Source organism: Taudactylus pleione, unplaced genomic scaffold, assembly GCF_031769625.1.
Source record: "Taudactylus pleione unplaced genomic scaffold, aTauple2 ptg000040l, whole genome shotgun sequence".
Lineage (NCBI taxonomy): Eukaryota > Metazoa > Chordata > Amphibia > Anura > Myobatrachidae > Taudactylus > Taudactylus pleione.
In genome coordinates this window covers 21,830,642-21,854,540 of record NW_028284442.1, presented here as the reverse complement: position 1 = coordinate 21,854,540, position 23,899 = coordinate 21,830,642, and the positions used below count along the sequence as shown (strand labels likewise).

Sequence of the window (23,899 nt, the reverse complement as noted above, 5' to 3'; positions counted from 1 at the left end):
TTAAAGGAAAAAAAACAGTTCATAACAGTTAAAAATAATTTTTTAGGTGGAGCCTGATTTTTACATGGAACTTCGAGTTTAGATCATAGTTCCCAGACGTTAGAGCCTTTGTGTGCTATTTGTCATTAGGAGTACAGACATTAGGGCTCATGTTGAATTGGATGCATTTGGGGTTAGCTAGTGTTGGCCACCATATTTACATCAGCCCTTTGGCCCGCCCAAGTAATAAGGATATTGACAGGGGTGTACAATCTCCACACCCTTACTGTACTTGGCCATCGTTGGCATGCCCCTTCCTTTCTTATTTTGCTTCTCCAAGTGGAAGGAAATACAAGTACATAATTTTTTGGGAATGCACACACACTACATATTTACACGGCAGTAACTAGGGGTGTGTGAGCGGTGCCACTGGCCAGGGTGCCAGGTCAAAGTTGTGGCACCATCTCTGCCCTGGTGGCAATGGACGCTCCGGTCTGGCACCCTGCAATCTGTGAAGATGCCTAGGAAGCTCCAAGACTTCCTAGAACCAGCAACCCTTTCCCCTAGGCAGGATGTCACAAGTTTAGGGGGCAGGGCTAGCACAGGGTGGCAGAGAGCCCTGTTCCGGCTGATAACGCTGGAATATGTGGCCGTACATATTCCTTCAGCAATTCACGAATATATGCATGCTTATGTCTTTCATTATTTTTATTGCAATTAAGAGTACATAGAAATGATTCAGAATATATATTAGTTGTAAGTTGCGGAGGACTGTCACATGTGTCGAATGGCCTCAGGCCTAGAGATGAGGTCTACCCTCTCTCTAAAGTAGGCAGGTGTGTGTCTGAAGCAACACGTATTATTGTTTAATATTGTTTAATCTAATGGTGTAAATATTATAACAAAAATAGGTATAAATTAGAACTGATCAAAACCATTTTCTTCTCTAGCAAGACAGAATAATGGGTTAGTTTAATATGAACAGACTAGGAGACAGTTGGTCTCAGATCTGGCTAAATAAGAAGGGAGCTAATCAGGATAGCCTTGGCCAATAAGCGGTCACCAGTATTTTGAGAACATAGAAAGGAGATTATAGGTTTTGTTATGATTAAAATATATAATCAGTGAAATGTTTAGTGCGCATGAATATTGACTTAATTAATTAATATTCGCCATTTTAAAATATATCAGTAGCAGAGAGGGAAAAAAGTATAAAAGATTGATCAAATAGGGGAGGAGTCAGGCAGTCAGGTTGAGCAGGAGAGATCATAGGTCGAGAGAGTCGCGGGGCGCTGTGTTGTAAGTATAAACATTGGCTGACTATCACCTTGTGCATCTCTGCTAGGCATTGCAAATAATCATTTTGTTACTGCTGCTGAACTTGTTTTTGTATATTGTAAGTCTGCTTTGACAATAATACCATAATACATGTATAAATAATTTGCTTTTAAGTAAAACATTGTCATTTATTTTAGAGTTGGTATTGGTGTGAATTATTTCATTTCTTCTTATAAGTAAGGTTTATAAATATTATCCAAAACACATCGCGTTATCACGGCCCTGTGCGTCCATTGCCACTATCAATCAGATTGACTCCCTCAAAGACTGATGAAATCTAACATTATGGTCAACATTTTTAAACCATTTTTCCCCCTCACCTCCTCTGCCTTGTGAAGTCACTGAAAGAAGGCTGTGCATATGTTAATGGTATTTACAGCCTTGCTTTATGGCTCTGCATTCATACACACTGTAGTAGACATCATTTTCAAATATAACCCAGTTAGGGAGATAACTCTAGCTCCATTTCTGGCTGGTAATTATGTCTCACATATTTTATGCATCTAGTTGTCCTGATTATTAATAGATACAGATGCCTTGGCTTGTTGATCACGAATGATTAAATAAATTGTTTTGATGGATTAAGATCCCTGTATAGATATAATAATAAGAACTGAGTCTGCCCTTTGTCCTTTTGTGACTTCAAAGATATATTACATTTTAGGTAATTTTGGTTCACTTATCCCATAGTCTAAATTTAGCTGGGTGACACAATCTAAATATAAACAACCCCTTTTATTATAGGACACTGGTCACTGCCCAGAACCTGGATAGTGTAAATGGACAGTTGATAAGTCAGCACAGTTACATTAACCCCTGCTCTGCTTCAACACATGAAGTTCACACATTATAACATGTCATATTTTAACTCTTGTTATGTTCATAATCATGACAGTAATTTCCATGAAAATAGTATTTGCTGATATTTACAGATCCTCTACCGCACACTAATCTAACACCTGTAATTTGCCACCTCAGACATGCTTCTATGGTACTGTAATGCTGATAATAGGCCATAGAAAGTATGTGATTATCACTTTATTTTACTCTTGAGTTCATATACAGAGCTGATTGCGTTCTATAGAACAGGTGTATTAAATTCTCATATGATTAAAATAATGTTCGATACAATGTATTATTTAAATAAAAAACACTTAAACATTAATTTATTCCTCCATAAAGGAACTGTATATCATCTCAAAGGCGTAATTTAATTAAATGTGTAAATGTAATATGCACTGATTATGTCAATCCTGATTATATAGATTGGTTAGTAATTATTAATCAATGAAATATAAATTATGTATTGCATACATTCAATAATACAAAATAAACTCTTACTATTAAAATATGACTCTTGCATACGTTAACATTCGGCCAGTGTGCTATATATCTATCTATCTATCTATCTATCTATCTATCTATCTATCTATCTATCTATCTATCTATCTATCTATCTATCTATCTATCTATCTATCTATCTATCTGTCTGTCTGTCTGTCTGTCTGTCTGTCTGTCTGTCTGTCTATCTATCTATCTACCCATACAACCCTGTATGTCTCCCCTTAATTTAATCTATCAGCAAATATCCAGTGTCACACATAACAGAGACCCAATCAATAATTAACTGAAATTGAACTTCTATACTGCACTGTATATGAAGTGTCACGTTTGACTCTGGAGAATCTCCTGCTAATGCTGGCCATACACGCTACAATTATCGGGACGATCCGCCCGATATCGGGCAGTGTATGCCCAGCGCAGCCGACAGACAGACATTTCCTGTGTTCCTTCCTACGGAAGGAACAGGGAAATGTCTCCGCCCCCGGGGGCGGAGCGCGGATGTCGGGCTATACACTGTGAGATTTCTCTCACAGTGTATGCCGGCGACTTCTGCGGCTGGCAGGCTGCCAGATAAAATGTCTGTCGTTCTGATAGGCATTTTATCTGGTAGTGTATGCCCAGCATTAGTAGTTGAAAGCTGAGGTCCGGGGTTGAGGGAGGAATCGGAGGCGAGGGGCCTGGATGTATGATCTTCTCATCCACAAATATCGGATGTTGGCGAGACCTGACCAAAGGCGCATAATCTAACCTGCTGGGAGGTGTTCACCAGTGACCTCTCTAAGCGAGATATGGGTTTGTGCTGCACCCAGCAGGCAGATCGCAGCCCTTTGGTCAGGTATCCGATACCCGTGGGAATGGAGATAAACACAAACGATGGCCCGAGTGATATACTTCAGAAAGAAGTACTAGCTGAGTATCTGCACTGAAGAGTGACTCTGAGTAAACAAACTAAGATGTTTTGATGCACTGCTGCAGTGGGAGATGACTCTTGTGGTTGATCGCAGGCTAGATGCAATTGACGCACTGCTGCACAAGGAGTTGGCACTGGTGGGTGCACGCAGGCAAGGTGTTTCTGAAGCACTTCTGCACAAGTAGATGGCACTGGTGGGTGCTCGCAGGCAAGGTGTTCCTGACACACTGCTGCACAAGGAGATGGCACTGGTGGGTGCTCGCAGGCAAGGTGTTCCTGACACACTGCTGCACAAGGAGATGGCACTGGTGGTTGCACGCAGGCAAGGTGTTTCCGGTGCACTGCTGCACAAGTAGATGGCACTGGTGGTTGCACGCAGGCAAGGTGTTTCTGGCGCACTGCTGCACGAGGAGATGGCACTGGTGGGTGCATGCAGGCAAGGTGTTTCTGGCGCACTGCTGCACGAGGAGATGGCACTGGTGGTTGCATGCAGGCAAGATGTTTCTGACGCACTGCTGCACAAGGAGTTGGCACTGTTGGGTGCACGCAGGCAAGGTGTTTCTGGTGCACTGCTGCACAAGGAGATGGCACTGAAGAGACTCGAGCGTATAACAACAAGGGAACCTGGAATGAAGTGACGGCAAGTAGACACGAGAAGTAACAACATTGGACAGGCAACTTCCTGTTGCCCAGAGCCTGGTTATAAACCCTAAGGTAGCAATCCATTGGAAGGCAGCGTCAGCTGACAAACCATGCTACCATTGGATGGAGGGTCAGTCAGGTGATACAGACTGTCATGGCTGCGTCCATGATGGAAACCACGGAAACCAAATCACGGAGAAGCCACTGACGATAATGCACCTAAGGCATAATTCTCAGCACGTCACCCACCGCTGTACCAGATGTCTGACTGCACGAGAAGTCAGGGGAAGTCGGCGCAGCGGTGAGTAATGCCCGATCCTAGCCCGGAACGTGATATAAAGTAATGAGTGGATGTACAAAACACGACAACATTATCCAAATTACTGCTAATGGTACTTTCTAATGATCAATATTTAAATCTTTTATTTAGCTATAACTATACTAACATTCAAATGTTAATATTAATCACTCGTTCAGTCCCATAAAAGAACACCATGCATAAAATAGCATAAGATGAGTCTAAATATAAACATAATCCTTGAAAGAACAGTTTCTATCATTTATTTGTGGATATTTTTTTAACTGTTTTACTTTTGAGTGCAGTTTTGCAATAGTAGCATGCAGTATGCACCAGACATACTTCAATAACACTTATCATTTTTTTTAAACTTTTGTTTTGATAGCATTCATTATTATATTTGAATATAATAAATAAAACCGCTAAAGAATATTTGAATATAATAAATAAAACCACAGGTATAATTACCTTTATCTACTAAAAAAATAAAATTATTACTAAGAAAAAATTTATATTAGTGGCTTGACAGGCGTTTATGCACCTCTCGGCATGTCTTTAAACAGTATTTTCGAAATTATGCAAACAGTCCCTTACTGCACCCCATCTTTGTTAAACCGCCCCTGCCTTCCTCCATTCCACCTTTCCAGCTGCAAGCAGAATCAAGTTTCAGACGCAGCAAATCTGCGTTAACGCAAATGCGTGGAGTTTGTTTAATGGACATGAGTAGAAATAATTTGCATATTTTACACTACACAAATTGACGTACGTACAACTCAGGAGCAGCCCCACTCAATGCAAAGAGGAAATTTTATTTTGCAATATTAATAATAACATAATCATTGAAAACATAGAGGCCCTGATTCAGAGCCGCTCGTAAGCGGCCGCTCGTTCGTTCTGACCGATGTTCGCACATCTGCGCATGCATACGGATTTTAATACGCATGCGCGAACCAGTCAGTGCGGCCGAAAATCGTTTGTTCGCTATATAGCTAATGCCTGCTATTTTGAGTGACAGAAGGAGGCGTATGTGGGTGGTAACAGGGGAAGGTGCTTGAAAACGGGGGTGTGGAATTCGAACGCAGGCGTGCTTAAAGGTTAAAACGGGCGTTTAAGGGAGTGCATAATTAATACAGCAGTGTCATTGACCACGTCACTTGGGGTTTTTTGTACTCAGAACTGCTCGCAAAATAGCGGTTGAAAAAACCAGCCACAAGAATAGCGAGCAGTTCATACGCTGTTCGATGTACTCGATTAATCTAATAAATAGCGGACATGACGTATGGTGCAAGCGGCAAGGGGGTGTATTTTTCAAAATTACAACCGCAAGTTTTGCTCGCTCGTTCAGACTTAGAGGCGTGAACAGACCGCAATTAGTGAACGGTTCATTTGAATAGCCACCCCTTGTTTTAGAATGAACGACCGCAAATAGCGAGCGGCTCTGAATGAGGGCCAGAGTCATTTGTTTCAGGATAGTGTCTCTTTAATTATAAGATAAGAACTGAAAATGTTAACAGACCTCCCTCACACAAAAACCATTGTAACTATTTTACTCATAAACTTATTTCAAGCCAAAACTCCTCCCGTAGACGCAGAACAATTATAAAAATAAGAAGCCTCAGCCATTAAATAGTTCAGCAGAACAATATCCAATAAAACACAAACCACCCTCAATGATTATTCTCGTCTAGAGATTAGGAGAATCATGGGGAGACTTTTAGACTCTTGGTTGCCTGAGAATGTAAAGCCACACCCAGATCTATCACTGTTTTTATGTGTTATCTTAATCTATGTCATTTAATAAGCCTGTGTAATTTAGCAGTCTTATCCTGTAAATCAAATTATGTGCGGCGTTTGTCCTGTGGTATTAGTTATGAAAGATGTCCCTAAATTTGGGTACTGTGGTTTACAATACAGTTCCTTAGAACTCATCCAGGAACTTTGCTGGGATCTGTAATTGATTCATTATTATGAAAAAAAAAGTTGTTGATACAAAGTATTAGCCGAGACAGCTGAAATCACACAATGTGTGTGTTCTGCTCATAACTTGGGATACACGGTGGTGTCATTATCTGAGCATATAGCGGCAAGAGTACAAGGGTGTAAAAAAGGTTGCATGTGGAATTTTTATGTTTCATCTGTGAACTTTTACAACTTACAGTCAGGTTGAACTGTATGAGGACTGTCCAGCTTGTATACTGTGGGAATATATCAAATCAGTTTTCACGTGGAAGAAAAATTACTACTTGGTAAACAATCTATCTTAAACAATTGGCGCAGGATTGTTTGTCCTGTTAATAGAGTGGCGGTAAAAGTTTAGCACTCACGGATGAAAAGATAGCTCTATCTAATAAAGCTCAATAAATAAACAGACGTTTAATCAGCAAATATACATTATTTACACTGTAAGGAATATTTATCTGTAGGTAAATGGATTACGCATGAGATCATCCTGGAGGGGAGCCAATAGATCATTCCAGTTCTAGTTTTGAAATGATTAAATAAATATTGTTTCTCAGTAGTAATAAGGTTATCCGCACTCCAGTTATATTAAAACTTCTGCTGGCCGCACTGTCAGTACGCTATTTGCGTGCACTCGCTCTGAATCAGGGCGGCCCTATTTTTTTAAATTCCGGCCTCCAGGCCGCTTGCACAGCTGTGGGTGACCACCCACAGTTTGTGCGAGCAGCCTGGCGATGGTCGTGATTATCGCGACCATCGGCATTGCGAGGAGACCCTTGTGGTAGGGTCTCAGCACACGCAATGCCAAGTGGATTTCCAGCTCTAATAGAGCTGAAAGTCCACTACTGAAATCAGGAGTGATGTCAGTATGGCCGCCCACAAACGGCAGGTGTTCCTTCGGGAACGCCTCCGTTTGTTCAGCCACCCCCCCTACCCGTCTACAAAACGCGGCGAATTGTCGATCAACATCGACAGCCGCCCCATTTGGCTGCAAGCACCGGAGCGAGTGAAGGTCTTACTCGCTCCAGGGCTCGCGCACGCGCATTGCGCACCCCGCTCGTGCGCACTGGGCCACCATCAACCCGCTTGCGAGCACCATGCGCTCACGAGTGGGTCTGAATCAGGCCCTAGGTCGCTGTCTCCCCAGTCACTGCTGTGCAGGTTTGAAAGTGTTACGTCAGTTAATTTGTGACTGCAGTGCAAGAAAAAATGGCTGCCCCACTTGTGATTTTGCACGACATAAGAGCAGCGTGTAGTGATTCGTTTTTTTGTGGTCTGAGAGCACAAACAGAAGCGTTTGGACATCTGTAACTAAAGAATTGTGTGTACCTAGATGAACTGATGCTATTTTGAAGGCAAAGGGTGGTTACACCAAATATTGATTTGATTTAGATTTCTCTTCTGATCATTCACTTTGCATTTTGTTAAATGATAAAAATAAACTATTAACACTTCTATGCTTGAAAGGATTCTTACTTTGCAGCATTTTTTCCACACCTGCCTAAAACTTTCGCACAGTATTGTACATAATACAGTCAGGTGCATAAATATTGGGACATTGACAGAATTTTCATATTTAGGCCTCTATTCACCACCACAATGGCTTTGAAATGAAACAAACAAGATGTGCTTTAACTGCAGACTTTCAGATTTAATTTGAAGGTAATTACATCCAAATCAGGTGAACGGTGGTTTCTATATGTGCCTCCCACTTTTTAAGGGACCAAAAGTAATGGGACAAACTAAACAATCCTAAATCTAACTTTCACTTAATACTTTGTTGCAAATCCTTTGCAGGCAATTACAGCCTGAAGTCTGGAACGCATAAACATCACCAGACGCTGGGTTTCATCCCTGGTGATGCTCTGCCAGGCCTCTTCTGCAAATGTCTTCAGTTCCTGCTTGTTCTTGGGGCATTTTCCCTTCAGTTTTGTCTTCATCAAGTGAAATGCATGCTCAATCGGATTCAGGTCAGGGGACTGACTTGGCCATTGCATAACATTCGACTTTTTAGCCTTAAAAAACTCTTTCGTTGCTTTTGCAGTATGCTTCGGGTCATTGTCCATCTGTACTGTGAAGCGCCGTCCAATGAGTTCTGAAGCATTTGACTGAATATGAGCATATAATATTGCCCGAAACACTTCAGAATTCATTCTGCTGCTTTTGTCAGCAGTCACATCATCAATAAATACAAGGGGACCAGTTCCATTGGCAGCCATACATGCCCACGCCATGACACTACCACCACCATGCTTCACTGATGTGGTGGTATGTTTTGGATCATGAGCAGTTCCTTTCCTTCTCCATACTCTTCTCTTCCCATCACTCTGGTACAAGTTGATCTTTGTCTCATCTGTCCATAGGATGTTGTTCCAGAACTGTAATGGCATTTTTAGATGTTGTTTGGCAAACTCTAATCTGGTCTTCCTGTTTTTGAGGCTCACCAATGGTTTACATCTTGTGGTGACCCCTATATATTCACCCTTGTGAAGTCTTCTCTTGATTGTTGACTTTGACACATATATACCTACCTCCTGGTGAGTGTTCTTGATTTGGCCAACTGTTGTGAAGGGTTTTTTCTTCACCAGGGAAATAATTCTTCTATCATCCACCACAGTTGTTTTCCGTGGTCTTCCGGGTCTTTTGGTGTTGCTGAGCTCTCCGGTGCGTTCTTTCCTTTTAAGAATGTTCCAAACAGTTGATTTGGCCACACCTAATGTTTTTGCTATCTCTCTGATGGATTTGTTTTGATTTTTCAGCCTAATGATGGCTTGCTTCACTGATAGTGACAGCTCTTTGGATCTCATATTGAGAGTCGACAGCAACTGATTCCAAATGCAAATGTCACACCTAGAATCAACTCCAGACCTTTTACCTGCTTAATTGATAATGAAATAACAAGGGAATAGCCCACATCTGTCCATGAAATAGCTTTTGAGTTGATAGTCCCATTACTTTTGGCCCCTTAAAAAGTGTGAGGCACATATAGAAACCGTTGTAATTCCTACACCGTTCCCCTGATTTGGATGTAATTACCTTCAAATTAAATCTGAAAGTCTGCAGTTAAAGCACATCTTGTTTGTTTCATTTCAAAGCCATTGTGGTGGTGAATAGAGGCCAAAATATAAAAATTCTGTCAATACCCCAATATTTATGCACCAGACTGTAGTTGGGATCTCAGATTGTGGAAGATTCATCAGTAAACCATTAAGGTTGAATGAAGCAGTGGTTTACCAAGAAGTTCGGCTTGCAGATCCCATATCAGCTCAGTTACGTACATCTGTAAGCTCTCCGTCCCCATTCCACCACATCAGTTATTGAAAGAGCCTATATTTAGGAGTTAACAAATATTAGCACACTTAAAACTCTCTAAAATAATTTTGCATATTGCATGAGTAGAATAACAATATATGTTATATGCTGTTTAGAATAGTTTTAATTTGCAATTAGTTATTGATGAATAAAACAAACCTGCTATAGCTGTGGCTATATATTCTAGCCATTTAAACAAATGCAGTTTTCACAAAACAAACTACCTAATAATAATAAAAGGTCATAATAGAAATGAAGTACGAGGTAGCTACAGTAGTATTCTGCCAGTAGTATTAGTAATGACTAATTCCTGATCATGCAATGCAGAATTGATTACTTCATTTGTAAAAGTAAGTGTGGCCTGGGGGGTCAAATGCCCCCCCAACAGCCATCCCTTGTTGGTAGATTAGGATTAGTATAATACACGTCTATTCTTTAGCATAATTTGGCCACTATTGCACTATTAAAAAAATGAAGTAAGTTGTTCCTGTCGGGGCAGTATCCCTGGAAATAATAAGATCTCTAGTACTGCTTTGTGAAGTCTTCATTTATAGCAAGTTCTGTTTTCTGTAGAGAGTTATATGCTTACAGGTACTCGATTGCCACCAGATCTTCAGGTCAAAAAAGCATGGACTTATTATTTCTGGGTATAGAGGAGTAGATGAAGTGGATGGGAACACAGTAGACAGTTAGCAAGGTGATCACGGGACACTGGCGGGGATGCTCCAGGGACTGGACACAGACAGGCAGAATATGCTGTCACAGTGATGCAGAGAATGTCTAGTAAACAATCCAAGGTTGGGACAGACAGCAGGCAAGGCAAGTTCAATGAAACAATCCAAGGTCAGGCACATACAGAGGGTAATGTAGAGTGTGGTACATAGGCCCAGGTCTGGGCAGGTGACAGAAGCAGAATACAAAGACAGTTTAGATCACAAGGAAAACTAACAGGAACAGAGGTTCAGCACACTGGGTCAGACTAAACTATCACCAGTGTAACATATAGGAAACTAAATGCTAAAGTGGCCAACAAAGATGTATGGGAGATCGGCCGACGTGCCAGAAGATACAGTGGCACTTGTGAGACGTCCAGTGTCCCTATTCAATTCGCCACATCAGCAATGAGCAATAATAGATATTTCTACTATCAAACATGGTATACCATTCAGGGATTAATAAGCATACATGTATCAATGATTTAGTTACATAATTATAACCTCATATGTCTTTGTTTTTCTAAGTCTCCAAAGAAAGCCAAAAAGAAAACAGAAGGAGCCGGTTCTAATGTGTTCTCCATGTTCGATCAAAGCCAAATACAGGAATTTAAAGAGGTAATTCTTTCAGAGACATTTCAGTCCACATCTTTCATTCTAATTACATTTTGACTTACAGTACATAATTAATAAGGACACATGTGACTCATTTCTATGTATGTGACACACACGCCGGATTATTTTTATTTTTGGATTGGAATGACAGAGGTCATCTCACTCACTTATAATCCTTTAATGCACTGGACCTGCCGATGTGTTTGTCTGTAGAACTTTCATAATATATGGAATCTAGCTGGCCACACATAGCCCAATCCTGCTGCTACACTCCAGTGATAGATAACTTTATATATAAGGGTGGTCAAATCGTCACACACAAAGGGCTCACTCCTACTAGCTGCGAGTTCCCTTGCAGTGCGAGTAAGTGCAGCTGTAAGTAGGGCTGCGTACAAAAATCTGTGAATCCGGGGATGAGATCGAGGCGTGAGGGGGGTGAGTTGCAGTCAGTGGCGGCTCCAGGGGTGAGGCTGCAGCGCAGTCCAAAATTCTAATAGGGGAGCCACACCTACAGCCAGTGAGTCCCAGCCATCTATGTTTGGCAGTGTTTGAAATAGCAGTTGGTGTGGCTCCCCTATTTGAATTTTGGACTAGCCCCACCTCAGGAGCTGCCACTGGTTGCGGTGTTGTTGTCGGCATTTCTACACCATTGGGACGGCTGCTCACTCCCTTCGCACTTAATAGGATTGAGCCCAAAGGATTCTGTCGTAAATATTGAATGATTACATATTCTATGTACAGCACTGTGTAGTGTAGTGGGGCTACATGAATCAATAAATAGGATCATTTATGAACTGTAAATGTGTAAATACCCTGTGCTCCTCTTAGAATTCAATCTGCACTTACTGTGACGTGAAAAAGTTTTTGCCCCCTTCCTGATCACTTCTATTTTTGCACATTTCTCATACTTAATTGTTTCAGATATTCATACAAAATTGAGTATAAGACAAAGACAGCCTGAGTAAATGCAAAATACAGTTTTTAAATCATTTCATTTATTGAAGGAAAAAAGTTATCTAACACCTATTATTATTATTACATTTATAGGGCGCCACAAGTGGTCCGCAGCACCGTACATACAGTACAGGGTACACATAACATTACATTACAATACTGTAACCAAAATATAAACAGAACACAAGTAACAATTAGCAACACAATTGTCATACACGCTCTGAAGGTGAAGGCTGTCACTGAAGTGCTAGAGAAGAGGGCTGTGAGACAGTAGGGAAGAGGTCCCTGCTCCTAGGAGCTTACAATCTATATAAAAAATACGTAATAGCTGGTTGTGCTAACTTTAGCAGCAACAACGAAACACTTCCGATAAGTGGAGATCAGTCTTCTACATTGCTATTGAGGCCTATTTAGAGAACTTTGGTCTGTTAGTAGCTGTATCTGTGCTGATAAAAGTGATGTTTCGGATAGGAAGAGGGCAGCACCTCATTCATACAGAGAGGAGATTTATTGAAATGATGAAACAGAACAACCTTAAACCCACTCTAACATGTTTTTCATGCCTAAATGACGTTGTATGTTTAATTACAGGGCACTGCCAGCGTTTCTGCTTTCTTACCCTGGTTCGTGAAAACAACTTGCTTGGGATTTACACATGAAATCACATCTCTGTACTTTGCATTGATGCAGCCTTTGTTTCCTTGAGCACCAGTTCTAGATGCATAATTAGCTGAAAGGGAGAATAAATATTGACTGGTAGTATGTCTCAACCAAAAATACCTAAAGTTAGAATTAAAGTCTTAAGGTGTTTATGTATCAAGCAGTGAAAAGTGTGGAGAAATGGACCAGTGAAGAAGTTGTCCATAGCAACCAATCAGCTCCTACCTATTATTTTATAGACTCTACTTGATAAATGCTACTTCATAGCTGATTGGTTGCTATGGGCAACTTCTCCACTGGTTCACTACTCCACACTTTTCACTGCTTGATAATTAAACCCCATAGTTTATTCCTAACCTTTAGTTATATACAGTATAGCACCAACATTAAGACCAGGCTCCAGGGGTCGGAGCACCCTGTGCCGGCCCAGAACAAGGTGCCCTTACAACGCGTAATTACATAATTAACATAGGCCACACACCCCTACGTGACGTCATTTGGAGTCGTGCCCACATGGCAGCCTCCAAATAACGTCAGGCTGGGGGTAAAGCCCAGCCCTCCTTCACTGGCTGGGCTTCCCCCAGCCCTAACCCGTCAGTGAATGGATGCCGCGTGCATGCGCGCCGCATCCATTCACACTCCGGGGGTGCGGCACCGTCACACAGCTGCGGTGGTGGGGGTCCCCAACCTCCCCATTTATTCACCCGCGGGCAATTTTGGCCTACGGGTGGAACAGCGGGACATTACTGTCCCGCTGAAATCGGGAAGCTGGGGAGGGGTGCACCCTCTGCGGGTGGCGCCCCTGTGCAACCGCACTGGTCGAACACCCCTAGAGCCAGCCCTGACCAACATTTCACACTTTATGAAGATATACTACTTTTTAGCATTAAACATAGTTCTGTTTTAAAGGAGGCTTCAATACTGACTGCTGTCTTTTAGGCCATATTAGAACATCTGGCCTTCACTGTACGGCATGCTCTGCACAATAGCACAACACTGCTAGAGTCTTCATGTATAGCATCTGTAGTCTGATTACAGAGAAACCGCCGTCAAGTAACACACATTCATATTACAGAGAAATTGATCTTTCTATACAGTGTTACACTGTAGATTAAATCAAATAAATTGCCATCATTGTGCAATGTGTATTTAGCATTTTATCCTGTTACAGCCTTAGGTGCTCTGCCCTGTCCAATTCCAGTATACGGTTACCGCTGGCTGCCTGTAACTGTTTACTGGAACCCATCCAACAGCATACTGTGTCTAGTATTAATTTAGTTCAAGGAATTTGGGGTGGGTTAATTGTATTTTAATTAAACCCCTTGTCAGGACTCATTAGCATACTAAACGTGTGTAATTCACAGAGGCTTTGTTTATTGCTTACTCTTAACTGAAAGTGAAATGTGTCACAGGCTGTAAGAAAGGATCAGAGTGGATGGGAGATCCTGCGGATCTTACTAATGTGCCGTTTCCTTTTCACCAGGCTTTCACCATTATGGACCAGAACAGAGACGGCTTCATTGATAAAGGAGACCTGAGAGACACATTTGCTGCTCTGGGTAAAAAAAAAAAAGTGATATCTAAATTAAATTCAAACACAAGTATGTAGGAAATGTTTATACTTAAACCGAAGCTGCGTGAGTCAAAGGGGATATGTCACATCCAGTGAGCCAAAAGGGAAGTCTGCCAAACTGATTTAATGTGAGCCTCTTGTTTATGGGTTTGGAACCATAATGTGTTTCGTGAACAGCAGTTGTTTTATTCTATTATTTAATTATATTATACTACTGTCTGTGTGTGTGTGTGTGTGTGTGTGTCTGTTTGTTTCATTGGCACATGATAGCGACCATCGTATATGTATATCACCTTATTTGCATGTAAATATATGGGTATAACTATATATATTGAGCCCTTATACATACTAGCTTACAGTGTATTAGTTTTAAAGGCTTTGAAAGTGTAAAATAATATATAGTCTTGGCTGAGCCTATTTCAAGGGAAAGTGACTATATTGAATGGAATTATATTGCAATCTTGTTAAGAAATGCAGGTGCGTATCTACCCATTGGCCAGGATGGCACTCGCCAGGGGCGCCGGCCAAAGGGGGGGCGCCGTCCGGCAGTGCCACCAACAGCCAATGGGTGGACTACCCCAGGGACTTGAACTAGCCCCGCTAGTCCCCCGAGCCCCACAAGTGTAGGGCAGACCGTAGTGAGAGCGGTCTGCCCTGCACAGTAACAAACACACACAGCTGCCAGCGGCAATGTTTGTTATAGCAGCCAGCCAATGAGAGTCAGACAGGCTCTCATTGGCTGGTGCGTCCACGGAGGGAGCCGTCTGGAGCTCACTCATGAGCTCCGCCTTCCGGCTCCACCTGCAGCGGATAATGGGAGAGATGTCATGACGTCATTCCCACCCCATAGTGCAGAGCGAGAGCGGGCCCAGAGGAGTGGACAGTGGCAGACGTCAGCAGGAGCGGGGATCAGGTAAGTTGCTATTTTTTTTTTCTGTGTGTTTTTTTTTTTCTGGCACAGCACAGGGGGGGAGTGTGAATACTAGGGGGCACTGTATAGGGGGGCCGCTACTGGGGGCACTGTATAGGGGTTGGCCGCTACTGGGGGCACTGTATAGGAGGTGGCTGCTACTGGGGGCATGTTATAGGGATGGTGGCTGCTACTGGGGGCATTGTATTGGAGGGGCCGCTACTGGGGGCACGTTATGGGGGGGATGGCCGCTATTGGGGGCACTGTATAGGGGGGACTACTACTAGGGAAAATGTATACGGGGGACTACTACTGGGAGCAATACATAAGGGGACTATTACTGGGGGCACTGCATAGGATGGACTACTACTGGGGGCACTGCATAGAGGGGACTACTGCTGCGGGCACTGCATAGAGGGGACTACTACTGGGGGCACTTCCTGAAATTATGGGGGGAGGGGGGCGTCAGTCCATTACCTTGTCAGGGGAGCTCGGAACCCTAGATACACCCCTGAAGAAATGTCTACATTTTTGCATACAGAGGCAGTGGCAGATTTTATTCTTCTCTCCCCAGTAAAATCCGCCAACTCTAGTGAACCAGTTGCAGTCTGTGCATTGGCAGATACATCCCATGGGAATAACTATCTGCTAATCACACAAAGGACAGGCAGTCCCAGGGGGAGGTGTTTTCTCCAGGATGTAGTTAGGTAGCCGACGGTCGAAATGCCAACCGCCGGCTTCCTGACACTGAAATCCCGGCATGGGACTAATGATAGGCATCTAAATACTGACATCTATCATTAGCCGCACGCTGAACTCCTGACGCCCGGCATACAGATAGTAAGTAAGCCGGGCGTCAGGAGTGGGCTAGGTTTAGGGGCTCCCGGAGGGACTTAGGGGGAGGTTAGGGTTAGGCACCCCTAAGGGAGGTTTAGGGTTGGGAGGGGAGAGGGGAGAGTTAGGGTAGTTACTTACCTTAGTTGGGATCTTCATCTGCCAGCCTTCGGTGGTCATACATACCGATTCCGTTTTCTCCCCCTAGGACTGCCAGTCCGGAGCGTGATTAATGAGAGAATGGTTCCAGTGGGAAGTACCCGGCTTCTAGGGGCTGCAGCCTATGCAGCCAGTATTTATGCACATGCGCCGGTATCAGCGCCTACTAGAGCCATTGGGCATGCTCAAAAAAATTTTACATCTAGTTTGCAAATGACAGTCCCTGCCTACAATAACTTGTTCAATTGGTTAGATTCAGTCTCTAGCAAACCGCATCTAACAGTACTGCAAGTAAGGAAGCTGTCTTTAAAGAAAGGGGAACCATCAGAAATTATTTTTGCCCAGTACAAATTTAATCTGTCCCGTGCCACAGACATCGACGCAGACACACTTAGAAAGGAGCTTAAGAAAAGCATCCAGTGTGAAGAATTATATAGCTCTCTGAATGTATTTAACAGTAGAGTCACAGCTACCCGATTGCTCCGCTATTTATCATATTGGGATAATAAGCTGGAATTTTTGCTGCACTTCAGAATTTATTATTTCCAATAGCAATCAGTTATAAATTGGTTATAATACCCGATAGTTGTGATTATAAGGGCTCAACAGTAGAAAGAAACACCCAGGTAAATGTAACAGAACCTATAATGGTCAATGGGGTGAGATGGACACTAATAGCATCGCTGCTGTGTCTTTGGACTAAAATATGGTAACACAGCAGGAGACGTCTGAGGACAAAATACGGCTCCTGCCAGCATCGCAGATCCAAGTGCTGCATCCAAAGACATAGCATCATATCTCCATCTCCATCATTGGTCGTTTAACCAGACTGGCCACTGGAACCGCTCAGAAGTGACCATGAAATCTGTATTGGAAAACGTAGACCCTTGCCTCCGCACACCTACAAAACAAGGGCGACACGTAGCTGGTCTGTAAAATGGACCCGGAGACTGCCCCCTCCTTGTCCCCAAACGGGCACAGCCTGTCAATTAGACTGTGGCTTAGGGGGCACTGCGAGCACAGCCCTCCTGCCACCAGACATGTACACAACTCATCAGGGTATGTGTATACAGTATACCTGAATCAGGCCCAATGCCTACATGTGGGAGCAGGTCTTCCAGGATGCACCTTTCACTTACCAAGCATTATGCAGCTTGTGAATGATCACAGGAACAGAACACACGGGCACATAATTGACAGCATAATAGGCGCGTGTGTGTAAGAAGCTGTTAGACAGGCAGGATAATAATGTTTTACAACAGGGCTTGAATCCTAACGATGCTTTATTTCTCAGTGATATTGTACAGCCAGCCAGAAAGTCTGCTGGGAATGACATGTACACACATGCACTGACTAGACATAAGCGCATCGCTTAAACCTTTCCTGCAGAAACCATGTGACTGCATACAGATGAATGAGCAGGTAGTCCGTGAATAAATGGCAGCCATTCATGTATTAATTGTCAAAGTCAACTTTTAAGTTTTTGACTTGTGAATTAATTTAAGTGTATTCATATTCTAAAACATAATCCAGCATCACTTTAATAAATTAGATGATTCCAAAATATTTTTAGTTTTTTTATGTGTTGAAATAGGGTTATTTTTGTACTCTGCCATGTGCATGACTTTGCTATTAATAAAACTTTAAATTGTAGCGCATTAAGGGCCTGGTTCACTACGAATCTGCGAACGCAGGTCTGCTGAAAAAATATGCTAATGACTGCAATCGCAAAGCTATTATAGAGATGCCCAAAGCCAGCATAGAGACTACCGATTTCGCACATCCGTAATACCTTGCAATCCTGCGTATACATCGGGAACATCGAGTAACAACAGCCCCTGCTAACCTCGTCATTTGCTGTTGCAGTGGTTAATTTATGGACGCCAATGCAATGCCGTTCAAACGGCCTGGCACGCCTGCTTTTCTCCGACCACTCCCCCTTCACCACCCCCAAATGCTGGTGTCCCGTCCCCCTACCCGCTTTGTATCTGTGTGAGCAATCGCAATGCTAACTCGCGCACTGCAGTGCATATGCATGCGCAGTATGCACCATCGACCGATCTGCGAAAGCAGTTGCAATTGCGATCCGTGATGAATCAGGTCCTAAGAGCCCTATTGCTAATCAGCAAACATTTTGTGGAATGTGATTTTAACTAAAGGCTGACTGTCTCTCCATAAACTTCCTAAATCATTGTAATGTGATATGTTATTTAAAGTGCTTTAACTTTGTCATCATTATAACTTTAAGCATGATGCTCATTCTCTACTATCATGTTTACAGTTCCAATGCTGACACATAAAGTTACAGTGCTTTAAATAACATTACTACTGTGCCTGCATTCCTTGATATTACCAGGGCCGGTACAAGGCTTTAAGGTGCCCTAGGCAAAGTTTCACTATACCGCCCCTGCTTCCCCCAAACCCTTCACCCAGCCCCTCACGAACATATCTACTCCAGCTCCAGTACACTATCGCAAGTCAGACTGCATTTGCGAAAAAAATGTGTAGCTTAAAAAATGCAAATTGCAGCCAAATTGCAAAGCGGATGGATGGAAAGATATGGGATAGATAGATAGATAGATAGATAGATAGATAGATATGAGATAGATAGATAGAAGATAGATAGATATCAAACAGGTGGACAGACAGACGACAGACAGACAGACATGGGACAGACAGACGACAGACAGACATGGGACAGACAGACACGAGACAAACAGACATGATAGAGACATGAGACAGACAGACATGGGATAGATAGACATGAGAGAGACATAGGACAGACAGATATGAGATAGACATCAGACAGAGATGGGACAGACAGACATGGGATAGATACACATGAGAGAGACATGAGAAAGACATACAGGGGATAGATAGACATGGTATAAATAGATAGATAGCCAGCTGCAGGGAGGGAGTGGCACAGTGCAAATAAAAGTAAATTAGAGGTGTCAGTTTACATTTCTGACACAGGAACATGGCACTTACCACCTGTGACTATGGCCATGGGTTACAGCGATTCATCAAAAGCCCATGTCATGACTGTACGTATTTTGTGTGCTCTGTATAAAGTGTGTGTATTATCATAATTCCCTAAAGTATATATTTCAGGAACGCTGCTTGCCATGAATGGATACAGTATGTCAAAATTGGATTGCCTTAGCTAATCAGAGCAAATGGCCACGTGACACCTAGCCTTTGAAGAAAAGCTTCAGGGACATAACGTCTGCTCACACACTAGGTGGCCCTGCTCAAGGAGCATTGCAGTCACACTGGCTGCTAGGAGGGTCATTTGTAACACCTCATGCTAGCAGTCTTCCTATCATAAAATACCCTAAAGGCTCCAGGGAAGTATATTAGTGTCAGGTCTTGTAGTTGTGCTAATTTGCATTTACACAAGAACCTGGGAGAACAAATGACTGTACGTTTGAGCCTGGGAACGGTGGGGGCTGCTGAGGGAGAGGGGGGCGTGTGGAACTATAATACTCAGCATTCCACACTGCTAGGTGTTCACTTCTAGGGATAGCTGAGAGCGAAGAAGTGCTCCCCATGTCGGTCTATGGTGGTCTCCCTCCACACAGAGGACCTCATTCAGAGGCGGTCGCTCGGTTGCGATCGGTCACACCCAAAGTGACCGAGAATATGCAAAATGAGCGCTCAGTCGCAAAGCACATCGTAAGCGCGGAAATACCCACAACAATGAAAGCACACCTCCTATGTCTACGGCCTAATTCAGAGTCGGTCGCAGGCGGCAACCTACATCAGCACGACTAACACCTGTTACATTGTTAAATGCCTACAAACATCGGTTGAGGCAGTAACCATCGCCAGCAGTCGCAATGCTTAAGGTAGACCCTGGGCTACCTTTAGCTCTGCGAGCAGTAGCGTCGTTATTGCAACGAGATAACGTGTGTGATGACTCGCTCAGTAATATATGCATGCCCTTAAAACGCCCTTTTTAAGGTCAACCACGCCTGCGTGCGCACCACCACACCCCCGTTCACAAGCACCTTCCCCTGTAACCACCCAGAAATGGCACGAAATGTCAATCACAGCTACGACCTCGTAGTGACTAGCGAGCAAGAAGATTGCGGTCGGGAAGACAGGCTTGCGCACGTGCACTGCCAGGTATACGCATGCGCAGTTGAAAAAAACATTGCTCGCTACGTCCAATCGCTCCGTGCGACCGCCTCTGAATGAGGTCCAGATTCTCTAAGATCTCAGCGTAAGATACCGTAGGATTCTGACTTTCTAACCTTTACTTATCTGTAATCAATCTGTGCATTTATTAGTATTACTATATATATGTCTTGTTTATTTACCTATTTTTCTTGTAATTTAACCCTGGAGATAGTTCTCAATAAATACTAAAACTTTATCAGCGTTATCTCTGTGCTCTAATGAATTCACGTGCCTGTAGAGGCCCATGCTATATTTGTGTAATCACTGTGAGTTTAAGTGAGATTTATGTGTCTGGCGAACGTAAGAGCGCTATTTTAATACTCTTCGTGGTGGCAGCTTAAGTAAAACCCACGTCACAACCACCCAGCTACGTCAGGTTGGGGTATCTGAGTGCAAGCTGGGCACGGTGTCGTGACACCACCAGTGTGTCACTCTTCAGCAACTGCAGCTCTCAACCCAGCCAGAGGCGTCACTCCTGTTGGTATCACCCAGTGCTGTAATGCACCGTGATACCCCCCTTCCACCAACAAAAAAATATAGGGATCAAGGTACACACACACACACACACATACACACACATACACAGTGTATACGCTAACACACACAAAAAAAGTTAAATAGTAGATAAACTATTTAAAAAAAAATATTTTGAAAAGTTTAATGATTAAAAGGAAAAAAGCATTTTTTTAAACTGGAGAAAAATCCATAAAGGCATGAGGGCCAATTTCTCAATAATAGCATACTCAGTGAGATCTAGGTGCAATATTAGTGCCCATGATCGCATTGCAGTATGCAATGATAGCTCCGGGATGTATGATATAGCACCCGCAGGGACAGGGGATCTGAATGGAGCCCATCCCTGCAATGTGCAAGGAGTGAAGAGACCGCATCAGTGTAAATAATATATATGGGCCCTTAATAATTGAGAATTGTGCTTACTTGGCTTCCTTAGGTTCATTTATGTGGCGTTGAGTCGTTCTGTTCAGTCGTTTCTCTTTTGATTGCCAGCCAGCAGCCAATGGGTGAGGATGCAGAGGCACACATGGATAATATGGGCAGGGGCACAATGTGGATAGGCAACACACAGAGGAAAAAGGGACAGGAGCATAGATAGGCTGATTCAGTGGTGCCCTCTAGTGGCCGGCGCCCATAGGCAGCTGTCCAAAGCTGCCTAAGGCTAGTTTCACACTTGCTGGTTTTGACCGTTTTTTTTTTTGCCAGGTGTGAAATATAGTTAAGCAAGGAAGTGGGTGGGTCCTTTCACACGGCCCGGGCATGGCACGATTGCCGTGTTACAGCTGGGAATTTCCACTGAGAAGGACTACTGCCGTGCCATGCCCGTGCCGTCCCCGCACGCCAGTACTGTATAGGAAACAATGTTTCCTTACACACACACCAGCCAGCTTGTGCAGAAGCTGCTGCTGTTGCGCATGCACAATAGATATGTAAAAAAAACAAAACATTAAAAGTGGCTCAAAGCCGCAGCTTGGGAAAGGCACTGTGTGCCTGTAAAATACCGTCCGGCTTCTGCCTGTTTCTTGGCCGGACGGCCAAAACTAGCAGGTGTGAAACTGTCCTAATGGTAGCGGTGGCCCTTGATATTATGCTGTTGACATTTTGAGAAATCGGCCTGTCCTAGCAGAAGGTGTGCATTGAAGAGGAAGTGAAATCTGCACAGATGTTATTAGCAGTTGTGCAGAGGGAATCCTGCTGCAGCAGTTTTGCAATTGTTCTACTTGGTAGTCATGGTGTCACTGCCGGATCTGGGTTGCTATATGCTGCTGTAAGGACAACAGTTCAGCTTGGAGAAGACTTTTGACTCCTGCAATCTTTATACTCTTGGAACATAGTTGCAGATATTTCAGAGGTGGGATGTCAGGGTAGGGGCAGTGGTTATGGCATCAAGAATTGAGTGAAGGGAGGCCACAATGATGGGATTTGCTACAAATGTCGTCATCAAGCCCTTGGATCACCTAATTTTCTTGGCTGGTGAGCAGGATCCAGAAGACTGGTCTACTCTCCTGGTATCCAAGAGAACTCCCCATATTTTGAGAGACCTGAATATTCTGGGAAAGTAGGCCATAATGTATTGAAAGAAACAAGAGGTCCAAAGGATGAGGAATGGGTTTTGCCAAGTTCTCCCCAACTCCTACATGTAATAGACTTAAATGAAACTTAATGGAAGGGGAAATCTGTCACTTGTTATTATTTAGTTGCATTGGATTATTGGTTGTTAATGTTGTTACTATTTTTTTTTGTCAGGTCGGATCAATGTGAAGACTGAAGAGCTTGATGACATGGTGAAGGAGGCACCAGGACCTATTAATTTCACTATCTTCCTTACAATGTTCGGTGAAAAACTGAAAGGTACGATCATGTAGCTGCAGATAGACATTGTCCACATATGATGTATTTAGTAACATCTCTAACAATTGCTTTAATCTACAAAGGAGTTTGTTTGACTAACAACCAGATGACTTACATGTCTCCAGAAGAAAGAAGAAAGATGATAGGTGAGGGATCTCTCCGATCTCTGTGTTGCCCCTGCAAGCTGTCCACATAAACTGCAACTGATTGAAATACACGGCCATGAAAAAACAAGGTTTTCTGAGGGCCATCAATACAGCCTTAAATGGTGGCATCTCATTGGTGGCTTACTTGCCATCGTGTTGCATATTCACTTCCTATCCATGTGGACAACATACCCACAAGCACAGGGATTAATAGTTGCCTTCTAGTAGTGTTGTGTTATATGTACTTACATGAAATGGATGTACAACAGTAACACAATGACCATAATCATTTATCTGATGCATGTTAGGTCCGTTGTGCATGCGCAAACATGATCACTTCATTTTAAGAAGCACTTGATTTTATTATATGGATAGAACATATTTTTTATTGTTTAATTTTATAATCCCAAACTGAGTTTGGTTCCAATTACATTCTGTATACAGATGTGTCCACATACATCTAGCCTCCTTGCGCGTTAAACAGCCCTTCTAGTTGCGACATGCATGGAGCAACTTGTAGCGCTGAGCATATTTTTGTGCAACTTTTCCCCTTAAAATGCATCTTATTCGTAAAGCTATGCCAATAGAACACACAAGCAGCGTATGCTGGTTAAAATGATATGTGGCATGTCTATATTCTGTGTGCGACTGCGGGTGTATCTGCATGTGAAATGCTACGTTACAGTGTCACAGCTGCTGCCACTGTAATGTAGCATTTCACATGCAGATATAACCGCACTCACGTAAATATAGGCATGCAGCATTTCATTTTAATCAGCACGAGCTGCTTGTGCATCCTATTCACTTTGCGAATGAGATGCATTTTAAGGGGATAAGTCTCACAAAAAGATGCTCGGTGCTACCGAGTCTCACTGCACTCTTGCATTATGAGTAACGCAACTTGTAGCGCACGGAGGATAGATGTATGTGGACACATCTGTATATTTATGTTACGGTGTCTTTGAGCAACTCTAATAGCTTAAAGCTGATTCATGCAAAAG

The 23,899-nt window shown here is 43.0% G+C and overlaps 1 protein-coding gene across 1 annotated transcript in view; it reads left to right on the top strand.

Annotated features, from left to right (window-relative positions):
• The window catches only part of MYL10 (myosin light chain 10), a 65,838-nt gene that overhangs the window by 5,756 nt on the left and 36,183 nt on the right, over positions 1-23,899 (top strand). Inside the window, exons 2-4 of the mRNA XM_088453841.1 lie at positions 11,024-11,113; positions 14,208-14,283; positions 22,648-22,752. Of these exons, the coding sequence (XP_088309967.1) occupies positions 11,024-11,113; positions 14,208-14,283; positions 22,648-22,752 (271 nt within the window). The remainder of the gene's footprint in view (positions 1-11,023; positions 11,114-14,207; positions 14,284-22,647; positions 22,753-23,899) is intronic.